We start from the raw sequence: 25,729 nt of genomic DNA, 5'->3' as shown, positions 1-25,729 counted from the left end.
TCATAATGGCGGTACTTGGAGAGCTTAATATTTTTGTAGGTGGTACGCGGTGTAAAAGGTTTGAGAAACATTCAGCCTCACAGAGCTGCTAGCATGCAGAAGATGTAAAATTTACTTTGTCCCTCCGAAGTTGCTTCATTTGTCAGTTTGTTGGTTGTTGCTCAGAATTAGTTTTACGATAGGATATCAAAATCATCTCACCTTTCCTACCATCTTCCCCAGTGTCCAACTCCTCCATGATGACCTCGGCTGACATTAAGAGGGGTTGCTCTTCAGGTCCATTGTGACTCTGCTCTCACAAGATAATGGCGCTGTTAACAAAGAAAGATCTATTTGTGTGTGACAGAGCTGCACAACAATTCCTGAGTGATGTGGACTTGGACAAACATTGCAGATATTGTTATGGGGGAATAAAACAAAGCCCTCGGTGTCCATCAGAGTAAGAGCTGTATAATTCACTTCATGCAGCTGTTGACTAAACATCAAGTTGGCCTAGTGTTGCAGCTTGATGGTCTGTTGAAGTCAGACGTTCCCCTGCTGTTGGATACTCTGTAAACTCATCCTAAATGCAGTTAACAAACAAATCTAACTGAGGACAGTGCACTGTGGCCTCCAGTGTCGTACAGAGCCAAAAGACAGACCATGAGAACATGAAGTGAAAACGTTAAAATATTCTGCTGACCTGAAATTAAAGTTCTGTAGCTTCTTGGTTAAAATCCTTCTGCTCCTCTTCTCGTTCTGGTTTCAGTGCTGCAGGTTCAGGTTCTTTCCATCCAGATGTTCCACATGCTGCAGTTTCACCATCGTCACTGAGTTCAGAGGTAAAGGTTAGCTTAGTTAGAACATGTCAGTGTCCATCAGTCAGTCAGTCGACCAACCAACACAATGTTTCCACCTCACCTTATAGGCAGTCTACAGTGAGAGAGGCTTTGGTGGAAAAGATAAGTGTGTCTGTGTGTGTACATGGTTGCACTCCATCCTGGATCTGTTATCTGACTGCTCTTGGTGTTTGTGTGTGTGTGTGTGTGTGTGTGTGTGTGTGTGTGTGTACATTACTGTATCTCTCAGTTTGTGTGGATAAGGAGATAATCACCTGTTGCTGGACTGCAGGTTTCTCACACACACCTTTTCTCTTTGGCAAACACTGCAGATACACACTGGCTGATATTTGCCTTTTTTTTTTTACATTTCTGTAACATTTTGTTTCCATCAAGTTATCTGATTGGTCTAAAATGAAAGCACGTTATTCTTGTGGTTGACCACGACTCTGTCCTATGTATACCTAAAACCTTTAGAGACACATGCACAGATATGAGCTGTATAGAACTGATAACTGATAACAGCCATAAAGACATTTTGTATTAATCCTGAGCCAACAGTGCCCTGCTGGTAATAGCTCTGTAATTAATTCCAGTAGCTCTAAATTACTTTATAACAGTGGTGGAACTAGACTTTTATGCAGGGGGTGGCCAGATGGTGGTCAAGGCTTTATGAGGGGGGCCATATACTAGGCCTAATAAAGGAAAATCCTGGGATACTGCAGGTTGGATTCGAACCCAGGCCACTGCAGCAACTCTGTACATGGGTCGCCAACTCTACCAACTGAACTAACCTGGCGCCAACACTGGCATACTTTAACCTGGTACTTAACATGCCTTCTTGACCATTGAGTTAAACTCAGGAAAAAGAGCTTTATGACGGACGGAAAGTGGCTGGAGGAAATGGACCTAAGTTTCACTTTCAGTTTCTGGCGCAGCAATTAAACCAGGGCACCGTCATTCATTCAGAAAATTAAAAACACCATGGGAAAAGTCGGTGTCTTGTCAAAACAAAGAGAAGGCTGCACATCACGGACAGTAGACACAAGACTCAGCTCAAGGATCAAATAAAGACGCCATTGGTATGAGAATTAATGAATGACTTGCCTGGCTAGTTTCATGTTGGGAGCTGCCTGGGCTGCACATATCTGGGCTGGGGTCTGTCTGTGCCTGATTTGTTTTTTTTTAGCAAAAAAGTTGGAAATATCTCCCTTCCTCTTCATTGTTATCTGTTTATTCTGCCTTCTCTGTTTGCATTTAAAAATCTTGCTGTTTTCGACGTGAGGTGCAGTGACCTGTCAATCAACTGGGGTGGCACCCAGGGTGTCCAGTCAGGTTCCACGGGTGGCCGGTGCTACCCCTCTAGCTCTGCCCCTGCTTTATAATGTTTAGAACTATATCGGTAAGCACTAGTTCATGAATATATATATATTGAACAATTTCCCCTAGGGGATTAATAAAGTATATATTCTTCATATAGGTCCTTTAGGTTATATATAGGTTTCTTTAAGGTTATATATAGGTTTCTTTAAAGCCCCAACCTGCAGGACAACTTTACAGGAAAAGTGACATTTTCAAGAAATACACTTATTTGCTTTGTTGCCAAGAGTTTGATGAGATACCATTTCTGTAAGGTAAATATGCTAAGCTAAGCTAACTTGCTGCTGCTGGTAACTCCATACAGACATTTATGAGAATGGTATCAATCTTCCATTAAAAGGATTTTAAAACAGAAAAAGCAAAACTATAATGAACCCTTTATTAACTTTGTACCCTCTGAGAAACAAACACTCCTGTTTACCTTCAACCACCTTTATCTTGCAGACTTTGGGGTTCTGCGGTGTCTTTGTGTCAAACAGTCAGAGGCTGTTTAAAACATTACAATCTGATGAAAACAAACAGCAGGACTCAACAAGATGCCTGTGTTTTCTATCAGACAGCCGGGAGAGAAACGCTTTTTACTGCCAACTGTGAGTGATTGTGAAATTATTACTGTTGAGAAAGTCAGTGAAATAGATTTGTTTGGTTTAGGTTAATGTGAGATGCCAGAGGAACAGTTTGAGGTCACATGAATCAAACTCAATCGAGCAGCAATGGAAAGACTTCGGAGAGTTAGAACGATGATTGATCCAAAAGTATGGATGCATGCACATGAACATGGCCAGCGTATCGAACCATATGTGGTTTGTTTAACCACATAATCAATAAAGCAAAAATGGGACTGAATCCTGGGTAAGATAATGGTGTCATAGTGGAGAGGAGATTGACACTACGTACCACTCTCACCCATTCACACACTGATGACACAGCATCAGGAGCACTCTGGGGTTCAGTATCTTGCTCAAGGACAGCCAGAGGAACCAGGGATCGAACCGCTTACCTTCTGATTACTGGACGAACTGCTCTATGAGCCACAGCCGCCCCAATTAGTTAGCAATTATTTTGATAATTGTTCGATCATTTCAGACATTCAAATAAAAAATGTCAGTAAATTTGGGCGCCCGGTTATCTGAGTCAGTAGAGCTGGCGACCCATGTACGGAGTTACATGGGTCGGCCCCCCCTTTCCTGTCTATCTTCGGCTTTCACAGGCAATAAAAGGCCAAAAAAAAAAAAAAACTTTAAAAAATGGCAGTAAATTCTGGAAACTGATTCCGGTGCCCCTGTGGACAAAAGCGGTAGCGTTTCTACCACCTTGATTTCATTGATTTTAAGACGATCCGACCTGGTGACAGGCATTAGGAATAAAGACACAGCACAGTTTGTTTATGTAAGTCATACAGAGACATTAAACTGAGACTTTTTCATAACCAGTTAAAACTTTTGGTACTTTTAAGCTTCTTGAATTAAATTAAATTGAAGATCTTTGGGTTTTGGACAGATATCTGATCATCTAGATATTTATAACATTTAATGTCATATTTTGTAGAATGGAATGGCAGATTTATCACTAATCAAAATAATCATGTATTATTTATTTTTATTTAATTAATAATCATCATTAGCCACAGCTCTATTCTGTTCTAACACACGTTTAAGCTGAGGAATCAGATGAACTGTTACATCTTCTTGTAAAGTATAATCTGTTCTGCAGAAGTCACAGAGCCATGTTGAGGTCAGGTGAGACTTCCTCGTGTCCACTGACCTCAGGGACATCTGGAGAATGCATTAACACATCCTGCTCCATAGGGGGCAGCAGTAACAGGAAACACAGACCTGATATTTGTCAGTATTCAGCATCACAGGGTGCAAGTGGCTGCTTCTTGATTTAATAAATTGCAAACAGGGAAATGCAGTCCCTGTTTCTCTTCGCCTCATCTTCACCTTTTCTTCCTTTTCTTATTTCTTTCTGTTTTTATCTACAGAGGAAACCTCCGTGTTTCTACAGTAGCCCAGAACGGACAAATCAAACACTGGTTCTAGATGGGCCATTTGAGTTGAGGCTGAGCTGTATTCAAACGGCTGTAATCTGCAACTTTACCACTAGATGTCACTAAATCCTAAACACTGGTCCTTTAAGGAAAAGATATAAATACTTTTTCCACCACAGCCTCGGTCCTCACTGATTTGTGCTCCACACTGTGAGTTTTATGTTTTATAATTTCCATCCTGCCTCACCAGCTTCAGCTTTATGCAGCTGATGGTCATATGGTAGCTGATTCTTAGTTTGGACCATTTATTTGACCCTTTTGAATCTCTGGAGGAAATCCAACAGTTTATTTTTACTGCTCAGACTTGAAAAGGCTTTTTAAGAAACAGCCACTGTTTCATTTGTCGTGGTAATCTCACATTCATGCCAACGTCAACAACTGTGACTGCTCTTTGACTCCTTTTTAACAACCGACTGTGCGCTTGGTTAACACTCATCAAACTACTCCCCGACACTTACTGCTTTTCTTTTGTGATTTTATATTTAAAGAACATTTTCTTTCAGATTAGACGTCAGTCATAAGGTCACTCAGTTAATTATCCTGTAATTTCACGCTGCCGTTACACAATACAATTTAGTTCTATGTAAGAGTTCAGATTTTAGGATGAATAAACTGAATGCTCAAAGGTGGTAAGAGAGCAGACACAGTTTTAATTTGTTTATAGTGTTAATTGAAGGAAATAGGGTCTCCACTTCTATATTTAACAGCTAAGTAAGGAACACACTGTTAACTGGCTCACAGTCACCACAAGTAGCTGCCTTCACCACCAGCCAGTCAATGAAATGTTTAACAAGAAAATATGAAGTCTAAGCTGAATGATTCTCTTTGTGGAGAATTATAGAACATATGTTGGTCTGTGACCCACGCTGAGGGGGAGCAGTGTGTGTGTGTGTGTGTGTGTGTGTGTGTGGTGCATGTGCTCAGTAGCAGCAGGATGGCAGTAGATTGTTGTTTGGTGAGCGCCGGTAAGGGAGACAGGAAAAGGCTGATGGGGGTTGAGGTGGGAAAGGGTTGGTTACTGCCATATAGCTACAGAAAGTTATACTGAGGAGTCTTTGTCCCACACACACACACACACACACACACACACACACACACACACACACACACACACACACACACACACACAATCTTGATAAAACAGCCTCAGGCTCCAGGTTCGTCTGGTAAGACTTGGAGCGAGACCAAACTCTGAAATCGTTTTGATACTTTGAAAAGTCTCTGTGTGGAGAAAAGCTTTGGCAAATTTTTATTTCATTTCCAAATTTCACAAACGATCGCCCCCTTCTTTTACAGTAACTCTCTATTAGTGTTCATTTAAAAAAATGCATTTTTGAAAATACAGTAAGTGACTAAAAGTTGTGCAGTTGATAAAATATTTATCGGTGATTATAGGTGAGCTACTAATTCCGATAAAGCCGTAAGACCACGTCATGGAATTAAGTGAACAACACTACATTATAGTTACATTTGTGGTTTAAAAATTAAGTAAGAAAAGCTATAATGCAAATTATACTTTCATTTGGTTTGATTGAATTGATTGAAATGTCTTTAATGTCCCCAAGGGGCAATTTGGTTTACAACAGGTAGCCAACACATACACATTTGCACAAAAACACATAAAAACATAAATACACATGTACACTCTCTCTCTCTCTCTCTCTCTCTCTCTCTCTATATATATATATATATATATATATATATATATAAATGAAAATTTTAAAAATTTTAAAAAAGTGAAAAAATTTGCTGTGACATGGGCAGGGATGGAAGATGACCTATAGTTTGTTGAGAAACCCAACAGCTGATGGTACAAATGATCCCAGGTATCCTGATGGTAGGAGGCAAAGCTCAGAGTGTAGTGGGTGAGTGATGTTAGCCAAAATGGCCATTGCCCTCTGTGTGGTCGAGACAGACGACCACCCACCTAGAGCCGGAGGATCTGTCCTAGGTTTCTGCCTTTTAACAGGCAGTTTTCCCTTGCCCTTGTCGCCAAGTGCTTGCTCATGGTGGTACTGTTGGGTCTCTGTAATTAATGTTAAAGAGTTCGGTCTAGACCTGCTCTATTTGAAAAGTGTCCTGAGATAACTTCTGTTATGAATTGGCGCTATACAAATAAAATTGAATTGAATTGAATTGAATTGTGGCTCTGGCCTCATACACATACCCAATGCTGTTGAGGTCAGTGCCAATTATTTTCCGACATATATTTTCTCGTTAGTTTAAGATTAGGTTTTCGATAGTCGACAGTGGAGTGATGACATGAATGAAGGGGGGAGAGATGGGGATGACATCCAACACAGGCCACCAGGTGACTCTATCAGACTCACTACATTTGGCCTCCCGTCTACTTCCTGTCATCACAAGGCTCACTCCACTCATCTGTCTCTCCCTCCCACTCTTTCCCTTCTGTCTTCCAACTCTCGTTTACATCCGACATTAGATAGACTACCTATGACATCTTCTAGCACATGTATAAGTGTGTGTAGGCATCTGTGCATTTCAGTTCATTTATCCATGAGAGAGTAGTTTTAGACTTGCAGAGTATGGACCTTGTTTCAAAGTGGCGTTCTCTGTCCTAGTTTTAGTGTTGACCTTGGAATTACATTATCAGAAATTATTAAAGTCTCTGAAACATCCACAATTTGTATGAGGTACAAATTTCAGCTTGGTTTTTCTGTTGATTTCAAATCTTTTGTCTCTTTGTAAGCAGAAGCATGAGACATAAGGTACAGATGTCGTCATTTGGACTAGTTCAACAGATCCACCTGATTTCATTAGTGAGGATGACAGTTCCAAAATGTTCAGGCGAAAACACCAACAGTTACCTTTTGTTTTAGTCTGGTAGCATTTCTAGGAGGCAAGTGTCCCTTCAGTGCCGTAATGTCTGTTACATCGTTAAATCTATACTTCATGTGAAGGAAGTGGGACCTTCATCTAAAAGAGGACAATGTATTCTGTACAGTCGTTGCCAAAACGTAGACGCATGAATAATGTCCTCCAAATGTTTGGCTGACCTTTCTTCTACTACTGAGATGCTCCTGAAAACATGTGGATGAAAGAAAGCAGGCAGAGAGAAGCGAGAGAGAGAGCGAGAGAGAGCGAGACGACAACGAGACAAACAGAGACATAAACAGAGAAAAGAGCCTTTGTGCTCAGACATGAGCCAGTGATGACCACACGCTCTGGCTGCCTGTCAGACAGCGATAAACCCCCGAAGGACCCCTCTCTGTGGACCTGAGGAAGAGAGGTGGCTTTCATGGTGCCTGTTTGAATTGACCGTGTGCCCTGAACGTAAACACTTCCCAGACATTATCATTACCCCTCTGCTGCTGTAGAGCTGATAGCCTACAGGGATACTGACAGACACACAGGGAGATTAGGGACTGAGTGTGTGTTTATCCGCAGCCTTCCATTAGCAGGAATTGCCGTGCACCTTCTCCAGGTGTTTGCAGCCGAGTGTTTTATGATGGGGCAGGACTGGAATGTCCCTCCACAACACAAGCCCTCCATCGACATTATTATCACGTTACAGACACACAGGGCAGGAATTTACTCGAGTTTCTACACTGTAATCGCTCGCTCCATTAAAATAGAACAGACTGGGTGTTACGGCACAAATTTGTGACGAAATGTGATGCTCAGAGGGAAAAACGTGGAAGTTCCTCCAGGACTTTGTGGGTTTTTTGGGGGATTGTTGCAGCCTAAAATTACTGATCTCGGTCAACTATTTTTAAATATTGCAATGCATGTTACGACATTTTCCTGCATTTTTCTGCAATGTAAAATTGCAAAAATAATAATTAAACATAAATATAAAAAATAAAATAAAAATAATAAACATTTTGTTTGATTGAGAATAAAATCACTAGTAGTTTGGTGACGTATGGCTCAACGTTTTACACGAGGGATGCTATGTTGTTGTGGGAAACTACATTCTGTTTCCTTCACACTCAGACTCCAAACTCCTAGAAATTAGACAACAAAGACAAACAACAAACACTTCGACACTATCGAAAGGGCAACATAATTTGAGGTTGCCTTATAAAACAGTTCACACAACACGTTCTCACTCCCAACTCATCGAATACTGCTGCCTGGTCAGTGGCCCTGAGACAGCGGTCTCCTGGGTTAAAGTTGTGTGTTTGTTTGAGCCAAACACAGGACACAAAGCATTATTTGCCTGTTTGCACCACCTCTGAAGGTCCTCTTGTATGACTCAAGTCCTGTTTTTAAAGGTCACTCCAACTTTGAGATTGAAAGCAGACTCTGAATTTACATATAATACATCTGACACCACAGTACGACAAACCTGAAACGTAATATGAATTATGTGGTTAATACCTAAAGAGCTGTTAATGTCTGAACGTCTTTTGATCACTAAATAGTGCAAATCAGCCAAAAGCAGATATAATTCTGTGCCTTGCTGAAGGACGCTTCCTAAACACAGGTCTTCTCTAGTTACCACAAATAACCTCTTTTGTATTTCTTTCTGCTTCCCTCTTATCTCACCCGCCACCTCTCCTCTCCCTCCTCACAGTTTGATCCAGTTCCAGAGTCCAGCTGTGAGCGACCCGTCTGCTAGATCACTATCATCAGGACGAAGATGAGACTGTGTGGCTTCATTGTGTTGACCCTGGCTGTCCTCGCCACCGCCAGGCCCAAAGCAGGTCAGTCTGCAGATACTGTGAAAGAAAAATGATAGGACAAAAGAAAGAGTGTTTTTATTACCTCCCTCCCTCCATTCAAGTTGTGAGAACCTTACCCACAAGGCATGTGGCCACAGAAATGTTTCTCCTTCTTTATGTCATTTTTAGGAATAAGAAATACAAGACAACAAAAAAGTAACTTTATTGGGGTGCCAACATCTTTAAAAACATCAGTGTACATCACAACTCTGAGCTTTAAAGTGTAACTTCTGTATTTTTCAAGCAGAAACTTATTTTTCCATGTTCTTGTGTGACAATGGGGACTACAAGGTTTGAATTAGTTTGAGCTTCAATGTGAACTTGTTTGTGCTACTAACAGGCTCAAATTGTTTTTGTGTTTGTATGTTTTTTATTGCTTTTAATTGATAGTGACAGCTGTAGAGTGACAGAAAAGGGGGGAGGGAGAGAGAAAGGGGATACCATGCAGCAAAGGGCCGCAGGTCAGAGTTGAACCCATGGCCACTTCAGTAAGGACTCGGCACATGGCTGGCCAGCTCAGGTGAGCCACCAGGCTCAGACTGTTACCATCAAGTGTCTGACAAAATTATGAAAAGGACCCTACAGAGAAATTTGCTTTAATTGGTCAGTATAACATCTGGCCCAAGAATAAGTCTCGGTCTCGTAGAGGACAACCACGAGTCTCTCAAGCTTCGCAGCCTTCCAGCAGCTGGTTCACCCTCCACTACCTGTTGCACCTCTCTCTCTCTCTTCTTCCTCGTCTGCTCTTCAGTTAGTAGGAGCTCTTTATCTGTAATACGGTGGTTAATCTACATTGTCATGATCAACAAAATATTCAGCAATTTACATTGAAAATATGTACATAACACTGAGCTACCTATTCTGTACTACACTGTTGACTCACCTCACCGCTCCCAAGAGTTTAGGATGAGACTGCATGAGCGAGACTTGGTTGGACACACAACGGATCAAATAAAAGGAACAGAAAATGTTTCATTTCTCTGAAGGAGAATAAAGAATAAAGACAATCTGAGCCGGTCAGTGGCAAAAACAAGCACTTTTTTCTCTCCACTCTCATCCTCTCTATGCTGAGCTCAGGAGCACAGTCAGCCACAGACTCATCCAGCCACTTTCCTCAAAGTGCTTGTGGGGCTCCTTTGTACCTCCTATCTCCACTGACTGAGACTCTAAACCACAAACCATTCAGTTACAGATTTTGCACATGTACATTCACACAGACTGTATATGCTGTATATATTATTCCTGTTTTATCTCACTGTATTTCATTATATTGTATTTTATTCTATTTTCTTTATTCTTTGTACAACATTCCTCTGTGCCTATGGGGAGTCAATAAAGGTGCTGCGTATTTCATCTTATTTTAATGGACTTATTCTAACAGTGTAGCCCTTTTTGCGGTTGCTGCTCTCTCACTCAATATGGGATCAAATTCAAAACTTGTTGTCCCCATTAGTCACTGTAGACGTGGGAAAATAAGGTCCAGGTTGAAAAATAAGTTGCCATTTAATGCCCAAGCTGTGGGTCCAGATCATGTGAATCATGACTTTCCCTAAAAGCACTCTGGGACATATCAGATCTATACATTTGGATGTGGTTTACATTATACCAGCAGCTGAAGGTTGACTTGATTTACAAGGCCAGACAATGAGATGAACATATTTAAAAGATGTTAAACAGGAGCCATTGCTCATGTCTGTTTGAAACTAAAGATGGATTCCACAACAATCCCACATACATACTTTACCTGACACTGAGTCTCCTCTACAATGACTTCCAGTTTAAGTCCAGCCTTTGTGAAGAAATTCTGGATGTGCATTAATCAAACAATTCCTTTCCAAGTCATAAAGCCACACCGCAAACACAGGCTCACCTCATACCTCATTCATGACTGCTGTGTTTTTGAACCGAGATGATGTTACAACATGGGAGTGCGTTCACAGTGACACCGAAAACTTGAAGACAAAAACAGGTGCCTTGTGGCAGCTGAAGTCATGGAGAAGTGAGTTCAGGTGGTAAATAATGTGAAAGTCATACCATCTGCTGCTGCTTTATTCAAGAAAAACCACACACACATACCTCTGAAGACACACTGACAATTCACACACAAACTCTCCCATGTAGTGTAATGTTAATCCTTGGAGACACATGCAGCTGTAAAAGTACATCCCCTAAAAGTGTTACTTCATTTTCAAAGTGGACAGAAACAAAATAAATCTCACCAAAACCGTCTTTGCTAGTCTTTCAGCTGTTCCAACAATCACCAACTCTGGTTTGGTGGAAATAAATCCTTAATTAATCGACGTAGATGATAAAAACAGCAGTTTCAGTCGGAGCAGACCGGCTATGGAAACAAACCACAGAGAGGTTGCGATACAACACAGGCAGAGGGAGTGAGACACCATGTGACTCTGTATCTTTATATAGAGAACAGCTGTTTGCTAAAATATATTATTGTTCTAAATCTATAATATAATATAACCTTTGAGTCAAAGAATAAAGCTGTCACTTTATTCCTACAGTATCAAGAACTGTTGCTCCCAAGGAGACACTTTATCATTACTACTTCTGAACAACTGGCTCAACATAAATAAAGATTTCCCATTTTATACCTCCCAAGTGAATGTTTGTATTCCTTCTTCCAGGTCCTAACCAAAAATGTAAGTCTGGTCCAGTGGATCTGATCTTCCTCATCGACAGCTCCCGCAGTGTAAGGCCACACGAGTTTGAGACCATGAGGAAGTTCATGATCGACATCCTGGCCACACTGGACATTGGACTCAACGCCACCAGAGTGGGAGTGGTTCAGTACTCTAGCCAGGTACTGTAGACCCACAGCATCCAGATCCAATGCACACTTTCTCACTACTTTCTCTCCCTTTTGCTAATTCAGTAAAGTTTAATAATAAAAGTGAGGATAATACTCATCCCTTCTTATAAAATATGATACGACCTGCTGTCTCTGAGTGTGGTCTCTCTGCTCTTCTGTCTTCAGGTCCGCAGTGAGTTCTCTCTGAAGACCCACTCCAAGCTGGACGCCATGGTGAAAGGCATCAATGAGATCATTCCCCTAGCTCAGGGCACCATGACCGGCCTCGCCATCAAATACGTGATGAATGCAGCCTTTATCGCAGAGGAGGGAGACAGGCCAAAGGTAAAGCAAGACGACTACTTACCTGCTTTGGTCCATATTGTTGTACATTTCCTCTGACTGATCGTTAACACAAAGAACTACAAGTGAAAAATGTGTTTAGTTCACTTTGTATTTGACTATATGGTCACTGCCAGAAGTTCAGGTAATTGAATTTGAATTTTCAGTACACTTTTTTTAAAATTAATAATATGTTTTACAATATCTGTCTTAGTTTTGTGAGCTGGGAACTAAATATTATATCTTATAATATGTAGAAACAGTCCATATAATTTAAGGAAAGGGATTTATTTTGTATTTATGTGCATATAGTTGACAACTGTGATTATCCAACTGTGACTGTGTCTCTTGAGGTGTTTAATACGGTACCACTGTCCTCCCTATGTTACCTTACCTCTGAGGTTTTCTCTCCCTCAGGTCCCCAACGTAGTTGTGATCGTGACAGATGGACGTCCTCAGGACCGCGTGGCGGAGGTGGCAGCCGAGGCTAGAGAGAAGGGCATTGAGATCTACGCTGTGGGGGTGGCCAGAGCCGATATGACATCCCTGAGAGCCATGGCGTCCCCACCCTTCGAAGACCACGTCTTCCTGGTGGAGTCCTTCGATCTTATTCACCAGTTTGGACTGCAGTTCCAGGACAAGCTCTGTGGTAAGGCTGCTGGACAGCAAATGACCTCACTGTCTGTAAAAGTATAGTTTGGTATTTTCATTATCAGATTTGCCAAAACCTTTTTTTTAATCATAACAGGATCTTTGAAGAATGACTGGTTGCCTGTAAAAGTGGCTGTTAAACATGTAATCCACAAGCAAGATCAAATAACTTACTTAGTTTGGATGTGTTGTATATATTTTAGGTTTTATTACATTATTTCTTGTCATAAAGTTGTAGTTTTATGTGAGTTACAGAATGCAAAATAAGCAGAAATTGAAAAATAAAATAAATAATATTTTTACTGGAATATGAAAACTTAAGTCCTCACTCTCCCAAGACCAAATTAAACATAGATTAAAAGAAAGCTTGTAGAATAACCGACCAATGTGAGGAGTAATTCTTTATGGATTTGACATCATATTTTTGTAAAATCCCCATCTGAAACCAGTAAAAAACTTCCCTTTAATGCCACTAACGGATAACTTCCATTTGAAGTCACCTTAATGTAAGACAAGTAAAAACTGAAGCAAAGTCTCTGGAATTTGATTTCATGCTGTTGGCAAGACCAGATTCTTTATGTAATTAAAAACACTATGAATGTCTAGTCTGAATATAAAAAAAATCACCATGCCCATCTAACCCCACAGAACATAATACTTTTTCATAACAGCCTCCACAAATCCCTTAAGTGCAAGTTATTTCCCCGCGCTGCTATTATTCTAGACTAAAAATCTCTGGCTTTCCTGAGTGGGAGATGGAAAAGGAGAGAAACTCAGATGGATAAAATTTAAGACAGTGAAGGAATATGAAAGAATAAAAACATCAGTTTGTAGCTGAGATTTGGTGGTGCGGGGATAAACCCACTCACCTGTCACTTCAGACAGTTCAACCCTGTGTCCTTGTCTGCGCCTTCATAAAGGGGTTAGACAGATTTATTATATATAGAGTATATCAACCTGGTATCAGTGATACACATGCTGGTCCACTGTGGAAGCATCACAATTTCAACACATACTTGTTCTGTGGTCAAGTTACCAATAATATGTATGCAACATCCCATTTTACTTTCAAAATAAAGGTACAGAGGTTGCAGGTTGGTTAGGTTTAGGCAATGACTGATAATGACCCATGCATGCTACTTATCCTGGTGGTTATTATGGATGCTGAAGTCGATATTATCTCTGCTGTAGGTATGGATCTGTGTCTGGAGTCGGACCACGGCTGTGAGCACATCTGTGAGAGCTCCCCGGGCTCCTACCACTGCCTCTGCCTGCCTGGATACACTCTGAATGATGATGGGAAAACATGTGCAGGTAACAAAAGAGGACAAAGGTCACACACAACACAGACAATTGGGTTCACACATTCATTCATATGTTATGTGATCATTCTCAGGCAAGCTCTGCAGTTACAAGGAGAATAATAACATGGGTATAATGTCTGTGTTCAGATTTGAATACTTTAATTGTCTCGATGAGTTGTGTGTCACAGCAACTGCTGCTGCTCCCACTGCTGTTAGTAAGCTACATCAATGGGCCAAACTACAACACTACAAATCACCTATTAATACATGAATAGTTTCTACATCACACGTTGTATAAGTTGCAAACTGGTGCAGGACCTGAGATGCTTGCATGCAAATAGTGAAATTATTTATTAATATACAATTACTGATAATGAACGTAGTTACTAAATTTCTTGCTTGTGTGTGTGTGTGTGTGTGTGTGTGTGTGTGTGTGTGTGTGTGTGTGTGTGTGTGTGTTTCAGCCATAGATCTGTGCACTGAGGGGAAACACGACTGTGAACAAATCTGCGTCAGCTCTCCTGGTTCCTTCACCTGCGACTGCAACAAAGGATACAAACTGAACGACGACAAGAAGACCTGCTCAAGTTAGTCTCACATACTCACACATACACGCAGAAATCAGTCATGCACACAAACACATGTGATAACACTTGCAAACATTATTTGATTTTACACAACACAATGCCACACATCCAATAATAAGTGCTGACTGCTCTTGGCTTTGTATTGAGAAACACGTTCAGCTTGAATTCATGTCATCTTCATTGATGCTGAAATGGATTCTGAACTGCTGATTCCTGATTTCTCTGCTGCTTCATGAAGCTGACTGTGGGTTTGCACTATGTTCCTCCTGCTGCTCTTTGTCTCTATAACAGAAGTAGTTGCAAACACTTTACTGTACATCCTTTATATTCCTCTACATCCTGTCTCTAAATCCTTCATTTGGACTCAGTCAGGACATGTGCATGACTGTTATACAAGAAGATTTAAAAACACTAAGATGTCTGTTAAGAAAAGAAAACTTGCCTTATTTTAATTCTTAATTCTTAAAGACTTCTGTTGGAATTTGGGCTGGCACTTTAAAAGAGAAGGTGTAATGCTGCTTTTATAGCATATATCGACTTAAGGAACAAACCATAGATAACCTCCCGGTCCGGATGTTTTGGTCATTGGATTTTCCTTCAGAAACGGGTATTAAAAAACAGAAAACGAGTGGTTATTTGATTTTCGTTTTAAAATACAAAAATTAAAATTGAAATACAAGGCGTTTTCTTTTTCATGGTCAGAAAGGGTGAGCGAAATTTAAAAATTATTCGATTTTCATTTTCTATTTCATATAACAAAAATTAAAATCACTAGAAAACAGAAACAGAAAAAGGCCGTTTTTCATATTCTGAGACCGGATGTTGTCATTTACAGGACGGTGCTGTGTAGAAGAAACAGTAGACTAGTAGACTGCGGTCAATCCAGCCGTGAGTCCGATCTCCGTGGTCAAATCAGCCGCACTTAAATTTAGAGTGTACAAGTATTCTCAGCATTATGGTAAATGCGGAGAAACAGCATTTACTTCCGGTTTTCAAAATAAAGGTATTTAGAGCCGTAAGCTATAATTAAAATATGTTACATTAAAGTGTTCATGTGCCCCTGATGAAAAAAACACTTTATATCAAGTATCTTACTGCACCAGTGTGAAGAAATGCCAAAATAAAAGCCTCATATTTATGCCTCCAGAGATGCATATTGACCATATTTGAGGTACTGTAAAAACATATTGCTCAGTGTTTCCTGGCTACTGATGGTATATTTGACTTTACACATATGAGACTACAAACATACTTAATATCAAGCATTTTTACTGTACAAATTTGGTCCCATATTTATACTTCCAGATTCCATATTTTCTTATATTTTTGAGCTACTGTAAAAACATATTGCTCAATATTTCCAGGCTATGGGTGAAACATTTTCATTATACTTCAATAATGCTGCAGTAATCATGACAAAATTTCACACAAATGTTTAATAACATCTTGATAATATAAACACTAAACACAAAATCCTACACAATTCTAATTTGTTTACTTTTCTCACAAAATGCAATGCAGTCCACATTCTTCTTATTTTGCTGCTCTGCTGTGTCCATTTGTAGGTAAAAGGAAAAATAATTAGTTTTAACTTCAACTTTGGGACTTTTATTCTTCAATTTCTCCAAATTGGTACTGTAAAAATGCTTGATATTAAGTATACTTGTAGTCTTAGATGTGTAGAAGTCAAATATACCATCCATAGCCAGGAATTATTGAGCAAAGTGTTTTTACAGTAGCTCAAATATATGAAAATACCACTTGGAGGTACAAATATGGACTTTTATTGTTGAATTTCTCCAAATTGGTACAGTAAAAATGCTTGATATTAAGTATGTTTGTAGTCTCATATGTGTAAAAGTCAAATATACCATCAGTAGCCAGGAAACACTGAGCAATATGTTTTTACAGTACCTCAAATATGGTCAAATATGCAATCTCTGGAGGCATAAATATGAGGCTTTTATTTTGGCATTTCTCCACACTGGTGCAGTAAAGATACTTGATATAAAGTGTTTTTTTTCATCAGGGGCACATGAAACACTTTAATGTAACATATTTTAATTTACGGCTCTAAATACCTTTATTTTGAAAACCGGAAGTAAATACGCTGTTTCTCCGCATTTACCATAATGCTGAGAATACTTGTACTCTAAATTTAAGTGCGGCTGATTTGACCACGGAGATCGGACTCACGGCTGGATTGACCGCAGTCTACTAGTCTACTGTTTCTTCTACACAGCACCGTCCTGTAAATACAACATCCGGTCTCAGAATATGAACAAACAGGTCTTTTTCCGTTTCTGTTTTCTAGTGATTTTATTTTTTGTTATATGAAATACAAAATGAAAATCGAATCATTTTAAATTTCGCTCATCCCTTTCTGACCATGAAAAGAAAAACGTCTTGTATTTCAATTTTAATTTTTGTATTTTAAAACGAAAATCAAATAACCACTCGTTTTCTGTTTTTAATACCCGTTTCTGAAAGGAAAATCCAATGACCAAAACATACACGGACCCCTCCCACACATTTTGCTGCTGTTTGCTCTGCTGCTTATGGCCTTGCTGCTTTCCTCCCCTCAGTGATCGACTACTGTTCGTTTGGGAACCACAGTTGTGATCATGAGTGTGTGAGTGTGCTCAATGGCTATCACTGCCGCTGTAACGAGGGATACAGGCTGCTGGAGGACGGCAAGACCTGCCAGGGTAAGTTATATGAGACTAACCTCACTGTCATTGTCAAAGACACAGATAAAAACTAATCCCTGTTGTCTGCCAGTGGTATAACGGAGGTGAGGATCAGATTTTATGATAATGTCTGTGAAACCTGCCTAACCTACTGCAGCTGTTTGCTCACATGCATGATTAAAGTAGGATCATTTAATCTTCTACCAGCTTGTTTTAAGGTCATGTCGAGGCACTGGAGGGAGAATCAACCTGCTAGATAATGAACTGTGGTTACTGCTAGTCTAGACTCTAGACTATCTCCTGCCACAAGATGGTGGCTGCACTTAACTGACACAAATGTGTCATAAGACTTCTAAAACTCTGACTCAACTGTTATACTGTCCAAACAACCTCAGAACAGAATAGCACATTTTTTACAATTCCTATCTCCGTGATTAGCAGGTAATTGGCTCTGAAGTAGGAATGCATTTGAAGTATTTCCATCAGTGGGTGCAACTTTCTTTATCTGAATCTTAAACAAAGCACTGTTCAGACTTGCTGGCTCCCGAAAATGAAGACACACCTACAAAGAATGGAACTACTGCACAGTTTCATTCTTTCCCTCTGCCTCTTTTCTTCTTTCCTTTGCCAACTCATGAGAGATGTTCTTATACTGACCAGTATCGGAAATTCCTTTGATACTGCCCAGTACACCCGCGTCTGTGTACTGATCCAATTCCACGTAATTTATTAGCCCCGAACGCGAGCCTGCTAGTCATAGTCTTATTTGCCCAAAGTCATGATCTGCTCTACCGTGACTGTGATTGGCTTACCCTGATATTCTCACACTAACCAATCTAACAAACACAAACCAACAAACACAATGAGTACTAGCCAATCAGAGGCAGAGTAGGGCAGGTCATGTGCACCTTGTTTGCCCCAGGAAATCTTTTTAGTGTATTACAAGTCAACGTGAGCAAGAATGCAAGGAAAGGTTTCTCACTATGAAAAGATATACGCAGGCAGAGGCTAAGAATAACAAACCAGAGATAAAGAAGCCATCTTGTTGTTGGACTGCTTCCACTGTGGTATTTTACCATAAAAAAACAAGAAAAACTGAAGATAGTTTTTGTCAGATTTTACTAACAAGGTCTTTTTAGTTGGACAGGCATTCTTTAGTCTGTAAGTTTAACCACTCACATATTAAAGCATTAAGTATTTTAAGTTTGGTGATTAACTGGCTACATGTTGTAACAGAAAACACAGCTTATGTTTCTAAATATTAATATGAATGACTTTTAACATAGAAACAAGTATGATTTGTGGTCATAATAATAATAATGGTGAATTGTCTCGCAAATCATTACCTATTAAATACTAAACCATCAACCCTCCTGGGAGCACAATTCTGGAGAAAACTCTTAACTACAATATATTTCAAATTCATATTAGCCAGAATATCATTTAAATGCAACAACAAAAGAACAAAGTCTCACACAGTCACACAAACACTCACACAAATACTCACACACACACACACACGCACACACACGCACACACACAAACACACGCACGCACGCACGCACGCACGCACCACTCACACACACACACACACACACACACACACACACACACACACTCCATACTGTATGCACAAACAAGCCTGTTGTTTGCATGGGAATGCAAGCGTCCAACATGTTAGTACGTATTCATGCATGCAGCCAGACACTCGTGTGCAGATGTCTCAGTTACACAGCAACACCTGCAGTACAAGATCTTGTTGACAGAAAACTGTGAAATAAAGACAATTTACAACCTTTGGATCACCAAAGACTTGCTGTTCCCTGGAAGCCGAACAAACCTTCAAAGCATGAGTAACACATCGTGTAATTGAGTCGTCCATTTAACCCAAATACCACAGCAGCCTCATGTAAAGAGAAATAACACTTTGTTACATGCCTGCTGGTTCAGCTGCTCTGGACTTTTTAAGAACAGCTGGTTTATCACTGATGAATCAGGTCATTTAGAGGTTATAAACAAGATAATGTATGTGTGAGTCATACTGAATTATAATTTAGATCTTGCTCGTCTGAGGTTTAAAAGTATTAAAGTAGTATTAAAATGGCCATGTTTTTAACACACACACACTTTAACTCAATGTGTGTGTGTGTTATTTAGCCATTGACCTGTGTGCTGAGGGGAAACATGACTGCGAACAAATCTGTGTCAGCGCGCCCGGCGTCTTCACCTGCGACTGCAACGAAGGATACACACTCAATGAGGACAAGAAGACCTGCACACGTTAGTCAGGCCCTCGCACAAATACACACATACACAGCTGCACACACTTCAACAAACACACGTTTACAGTGAAAGTAAATTGCTCCTGGTGCATCTATCCTGCAGCCTGTTCTTTGGAAGAAGTATTTTCCATTCATTAATTTTAACAATCAGTTAGAAGATGCTGCTTCCAGCTTCTTAAACATAAAGACTGTTTCTGTTTCATGTCATTGTAAATGAAATCCTTCTGGGTCTTTGGACTGTTGGTCAGAGTAAATAAGCGGTTTAAAAACATCACTTAAGACTTAATTTAAATCTAAAAAACAGATTGATTAATTAAAAAAAGATATGTCTTTACTGTAACTGCAGCTCACAACTCTCTCCACTGGGTGGTCAGTAGAATATTTCTTCTTGTGCTTTCTAATTAATTCAAATGTTTTTTGATCCTCTGGCTTTTTTGCACTTATACATGAAGACACCTAGAAGCACATACATGCAGAAACACAACACAAACAATCAGACACAATGTTCCAAATAACTGTGTGTGTGTGTGTGTGTGTGTGTGTGTGTGTGTGTGTGTGTGTGTGTGTGTGTGTGTGTGTGTGTGTGTGTGTTATTTAGCTATTGACCTGTGTGCCGAAGGAAAGCATGACTGTGAACAAATCTGCATCAGTGCTCCCGGGGTCTTCACCTGCGACTGCAACAAAGGATTCAAACTCAACAAAGATAAGAAGACCTGCACAAGTCAGTGAATTTCACACCATCATGTGCTTCTCCTCTACCTTATTTTATGTGTCCTCTCACTCTTTAATCCCTGATTTAAAATCTACGTCAAGTTAATTTTGTTGTCTAAAATGTCTCCAGATCTGATTGTGATTGTTATTATTATTATTTGATAGAGACGATGGAATTGAAGTTCCAATACAAACCTTGTCCTTATTTGGGCTTTTACATGTAGAGTGTAATTAAAAGATACAGCTTTCATTATAATATTACCACAATAAACTCCAGATATGGAAATACAATAAAATATACACAATACACCGATACACCAATACACCGTAGTAATTTATATAGTATAGTATAGTATAGTATAGTATAATTAGCTAATAATGAGTACGGCTCTGGTTTTTCTTTTAGCCAGCACTCAACCTTTGCTGTAAAATATTTTATAAGTGAATGGAAAATAGGAAACTATCCAAGAGCCACTAACTGCATGCATTCATCACTGAATATGTATCTATGACCTCTCTGGAGCTCTAGGGGTTAAAAGAGGCGCTAAAGCTGTTTTGACAGTCACTGTCACTGAGCTGAATCAGATGTTTTTTTCCATCAACAGTCGCATTTTCAGAGCTTATCTAATGTTTAAAGTAAATAATGAATAGACTTAATGAATAGGACTGAGTGTATTGGTGTTTTTGGTACAAATAATGTATCACCTGAGTAAAATGTCTCAATAAATGTACTCGTAATATAACAACTTTACTTAAACATTTTTATATAATATTTGTAATATGTGTGTATTGACTGTGTATTTGCAGATATGGACCTGTGTAACACAGTGGAGCATGGCTGTGAGCACCAGTGTGTGAGCACCCCAGGATCTTACTACTGTATCTGTCCGGAGGGACAACTGCTGCAGGATGACGGCAAGAGCTGCGGCAGTAAGTCGGTTCTGATAAAGTATCTGTTTTATATCGTCTGAACAGGTGTAAACTCAAGACAATTAGCAGTGTGGGAATTATAGGACAGGTTCACTGTTCACCTTGTTATAATACAGTCACTACAAACACAACTACATTAAGTCTGGAGAAACTCACCACTCTGCAGCAGTCAGAAGGCTCCTGTGGGTCCTGTGGGACCCAACAGAAATGTTGCAGATGTGAGATGAAGGTGTTGGGGGCTGGAGCAAGAAGTCATCATCATCACATTTGTCTCAGATCATTCCAAACCGAACAGAATCTGTATGAACCCAGATCTCTGGAGATACTCCAGTGCTGCTGAGCTCTGATGTGCATTAAATAAAAACTTAAAAAATCTGTAATAAATCATGATGACATGGCCTGACACCAGAGATCCATTACAGTGAGATCAGATGAACCTGCCAAATGGAGAAAACATCATAAACTATGATTAGGATTAGAGTAAAACAATGGGGTTATTTCTCAAGAGATGAAATAAAGATGTGTGTGAAAATAAACCCAAATCTCCTGTTGATGTTAAAAGCAGCTCTGAGAGGAACTGGCTGGACAAAGATGGGATCTTCTTTTAAATTCTCCTTTCCTCTGGGGACCCTGAGAGGAACCTGAAGTGCCTGCCAGTAACCTTCCTCCAGCACCTCCATATGGAGATCCATGGCAGTAAAAACAGGCTCATTTATCGTACATTCAAGATTTAGACTACTGCGCCAACTGACATCCTTTGTTGCTATGACAACTGTCATGGTAACCAGAAAATCTTTGAGCAAAATATATTTTTTTACTATGTCTGAGTACTTGAGCAAGTACTGATACTTAATACCGAGGCAATTTCAGCCAACAGCAGTTTTGGAAATGGCGACATAGATACGTAACAACAGCAACAAAGAATTATGTTGGAATGATTTTTATTTCCTTATGTTACCTGACCCTGATGAAGGTCATGTGTTAGTCTGACAATAATGTTCTTTTTTAAGTGTTGCTCGAATTTTTTACTTTTTATCCTTCTCCGTGCATCTACAAATGTATGTGGACGACACAGTTTCAGACCAGAGGACGACCTCAAATTAAAGCCTGATATCAATATTTGACTGTTTAATAACAATATGAGTCAAAAGAAGATTTACTCTGCAGACCAAATGACCTAGGAACTTGGAGTATATGGTGAAACGACCACTCAAATATCTTCATTCGTCATTCCTGTGCCGCGCCAATATCATATCTGTGGAATCGGTCTGGCTCAGCTGTAGAACAAATATAATACCAACATCAGGACTCTGTATTCGTTCTCAGTCTCCCTCTCTCTTTCTCGTCTCTCTATCCTTCAGCATGCAAGTCTGCCAACATCGACCTGGTGCTTCTGATTGACGGCTCCAAGAGTGTCCGCCCTCAGAATTTTGAGCTGGTCAAAAAGTTTGTTAACCAGGTGAGGCATGTTTTCATTTAAATAACTACAGTATTTTAATACCAATATGTATTACTCTGCCTAAAATAACAGCAACAAAAAATATACAATTTAACAAATTCAAAACTGAAATTCCACACAGATTAATCTGCCAACAGTGACTCTGATCGCAGGTTGATCTGTAACAGCTAGCATTTGTTTACAGCTAAAAGCTGATTGTAGTGTTAACAAGCGATTCTCAGTGTAAATTATAGACCAGTATCAGTTTACAGGGTCCAAAACAAGGTAATCCAATTGTATAACAGGCGGTTAGTAACAGATCCAGCAACAAAAGCCCCAAATCTGCTCAATTTTTGGGGTTTTGGGCACAATAAACATAAAAATGGATGTATGGACCTGTGCCTTGTGTCTCCTGCTACGGTGCCTGATGAGTATTCCTCACCTCCTCCTGTGCTCCAGGTGGTGGACTCTCTGGACGTGTCTGCTCATGGCACCAGAGTCGGTCTGGTTCAGTACTCGAGCCGGGTCAGGACGGAGTTCCCTCTCAACATGTACCACACTGCTGACGAGATCAAAGCTGCAGTCATGAAGGTAAAGCTGTTGTTTTCTGTCAGTTTATAATCTTTTATGTTTTATTACCAGATGCATCACCAACTACTGTAAATAAAGTGTAATAAGTGTTCAAAATAAAGACAATGTATTATGTCGAGCATAAATTCATTTTGTAACAAATAGCTTCATCCAGAGGTGAACAGGTAGACAGCATTATCACTTTAATGGACCCACACTGGTAGATAAATTGAGACAATGCAATGATTCACTGTGCTTGTCCAGGTTGAATACATGGAGAAAGGCACCATGACAGGTCTGGCCCTTAAACACATGGTGGAGAACAGCTTCTCAGAGGCAGAGGGCGCTCGTCCAGCCAGCCGCAACATCCCCCGAATTGGACTGGTGTTCACAGACGGACGCTCGCAGGATGACATCACAGAGTTCGGCAAGAAGGCCAAAGAAGCTGGTAAGACTCACCGTGGTGAGACTCAACCATCGGAGGGTCAAACCTCGTCTACAGTTTGTGTTCTGATCTAAATGACGGTGGAGTAGTGCTGAGGTTCAGTGTTTGTGTACAGGTATCACCATGTACGCGGTGGGTGTTGGAAAAGCTGTGGAAGATGAACTTCGTGAGATTGCGTCTGAGCCTGTTGAGAAACATTTCTATTACACCACCGACTTCACCGCCATCAGCACCATCGCTGAGAACCTCAAACTCAATGTCTGCCCAGGTACAAAACTCTTGATCTCACTGCAGAATACTTTACTCAAAGTACACAACATGTGAAAGATAATGTCATCCCTTATTTGTGTGTGTGTGATTGATATTCAGTAGATGGACTGACAGTGCTTTATGGTCTACCAACCACTTAAAGTGCTTTACAGTTTTACTTATCACATTCATCCATTCACACACACATCCATACACTGATTGCTGAGGCTGCCATGCAAGACGCCAACTGCTCATTAAGAGAAATACAGCGCCCCCTGTCTCAAACTGAGGGGGGTGGGACACAGAGCGACTGCAGGTGGAGCATGGATGACCAGGGGGAAAATATTAAAGTTATAGTAGGTTAAATAAATGATAAAAACAAATGATTTATGCAGGGAATATAAACAAACAACAGATTGCAGATGCTACTGTGCTAAAATTCAACGTGTTTTTTATTAATTACTTCTTCTATCATTGTTGACATGATTGACAAAATTTGTGGAGTGGTGAGGCCTAAAAGTTTGAGAACTACTCACAATGATACTAAGCTCACCCACCCACACACACACACACACACACACACACACACACACACACACACAAACACGGTCAAGGACCCTTTACTGAGGAATCAAACCAGACACCCTCTGATCAATAGACAACCTGCTCTACTGCTTCAGCCATTGCTGCCCAAAAATACAATTTTCACTTCTTCTACAGGCCGTTAACATCAGTATGAGTGCCACAATAGCCTTATATAATATATTAATTCCTACAGTTCATCGCTAATTCATTAAAGTTGTACCAGCTTACTGTTTCTAAATGGTGGTTGGTCATTATCTTATCTTATGTCTGTATAGTGGAAATAAAAAATAATTCTGCACAGCAAAAGGATCAATGGATGAAGGGGAGGACTTTCACTTTTGTGCAATTTTAAACTTTTACTCCACTACATCTCATATGAATATATTGTATATTTTAAATAGGCTGAAGATACTTATTAGTGTACAGATACAGATGTTGTATGTATGATGAGCTTAAAAATACTGTTCACAATGCAACACACTGTGCAGGCTGATGGCCACAGCCTACAGGGGGCTGATCAGCTGCAATTCTTTTGTTTGACTTGTTTTAATTCATTTTATTTCAGTGTCATTAAGACATTATTCATTATTGTAATATTTTAAATTGATTTACATAATATAAAGTGCTAGAGATGAGACCCTGTGTCTGCTGGCGAATCACTGAAATGATGTCTTGGTCTTTGGCTCCATCTACTGGCAGCTGCAGACAATTTAAAGCAATAACACTATAATACCACCAAATATACCAAATGTAATACCAAAAACATAATAATACCTTATCCAACCGAGACAACAGAAAGTAGTTCAGTTTAGTAGTAATAAAAAGTTCTAACTTAACAAAATCATTAGTAGACTGCTGAATGGAAGTTTAAACTGCTGTTTGCATCGTGTTTCTCCTATAATTAACTTCTACCTGCATGAAGTATAAAGTGTCATAAAATATAAATAGATTAAGTGAAGATGTTGCACTGATGTTCTCCTGTCTGTAACTTTATTTCCTTTCCCTCTTTGTGTCCTTTCAGAGGAGAGTCAGGGGGAGATCGAGGTGAAGGACCCATGTGCCTGTGAGAGTCTGGTGGAGTTCCAGCAGGCCACCATGAGCAGCCTGGAGCAGCTCACTCAGAAACATATCCTTTAAAAACTATATATACAAATCTTCATCAAATGATATTGTGATTATTTGACTTTATATAACAAGATATGA

General features: G+C 39.9%; 2 protein-coding genes across 6 annotated transcripts in view; one reads left to right on the top strand and one right to left on the bottom strand.

Moving 5' to 3' along the window:
• The window catches only part of rbpjl (recombination signal binding protein for immunoglobulin kappa J region-like), a 32,987-nt gene extending 21,013 nt beyond the window's left edge, over nucleotides 1-11,974 (bottom strand). The window contains exons 1-5 of one of the 2 annotated variants that reach the window (XM_051414734.1): nucleotides 11,887-11,974; nucleotides 11,156-11,277; nucleotides 8,761-8,933; nucleotides 683-809; nucleotides 202-311 (exon numbers count right to left, since the gene is read on the bottom strand). In XM_051414734.1, the coding sequence (XP_051270694.1) occupies nucleotides 202-256 (55 nt within the window). In that variant the 5' untranslated portion in view covers nucleotides 257-311; nucleotides 683-809; nucleotides 8,761-8,933; nucleotides 11,156-11,277; nucleotides 11,887-11,974. Of the gene's footprint in view, nucleotides 1-201; nucleotides 312-682; nucleotides 848-8,760; nucleotides 8,934-11,155; nucleotides 11,278-11,886 lie in introns of those variants that run through there. The other variant, XM_051414735.1, reaches the window with a different exon arrangement.
• The window catches only part of matn4 (matrilin 4), a 32,212-nt gene that overhangs the window by 4,800 nt on the left and 1,683 nt on the right, over nucleotides 1-25,729 (top strand). The window contains exons 2-16 of one of the 4 annotated variants that reach the window (XM_051414728.1): nucleotides 8,789-8,918; nucleotides 11,579-11,754; nucleotides 11,929-12,087; nucleotides 12,502-12,733; nucleotides 13,927-14,049; nucleotides 14,504-14,626; nucleotides 17,212-17,334; nucleotides 19,474-19,596; nucleotides 20,197-20,319; nucleotides 21,117-21,239; nucleotides 22,601-22,698; nucleotides 23,137-23,268; nucleotides 23,512-23,695; nucleotides 23,808-23,960; nucleotides 25,548-25,652. In XM_051414728.1, the coding sequence (XP_051270688.1) occupies nucleotides 8,855-8,918; nucleotides 11,579-11,754; nucleotides 11,929-12,087; nucleotides 12,502-12,733; nucleotides 13,927-14,049; nucleotides 14,504-14,626; nucleotides 17,212-17,334; nucleotides 19,474-19,596; nucleotides 20,197-20,319; nucleotides 21,117-21,239; nucleotides 22,601-22,698; nucleotides 23,137-23,268; nucleotides 23,512-23,695; nucleotides 23,808-23,960; nucleotides 25,548-25,652 (2,041 nt within the window). In that variant the 5' untranslated portion in view covers nucleotides 8,789-8,854. The remainder of the gene's footprint in view (nucleotides 1-8,788; nucleotides 8,919-11,578; nucleotides 11,755-11,928; nucleotides 12,088-12,501; nucleotides 12,734-13,926; nucleotides 14,050-14,503; nucleotides 14,627-17,211; nucleotides 17,335-19,473; nucleotides 19,597-20,196; nucleotides 20,320-21,116; nucleotides 21,240-22,600; nucleotides 22,699-23,136; nucleotides 23,269-23,511; nucleotides 23,696-23,807; nucleotides 23,961-25,547; nucleotides 25,653-25,729) is intronic. The other 3 variants (XM_051414730.1, XM_051414729.1, XM_051414731.1) reach the window with 3 other exon arrangements.

Source organism: Dicentrarchus labrax, unplaced genomic scaffold (genome assembly GCF_905237075.1).
Source record: "Dicentrarchus labrax unplaced genomic scaffold, dlabrax2021, whole genome shotgun sequence".
Classification (NCBI taxonomy): domain Eukaryota; kingdom Metazoa; phylum Chordata; class Actinopteri; family Moronidae; genus Dicentrarchus; species Dicentrarchus labrax.
This window is presented reverse-complemented; position numbering and strand designations above follow the sequence as displayed.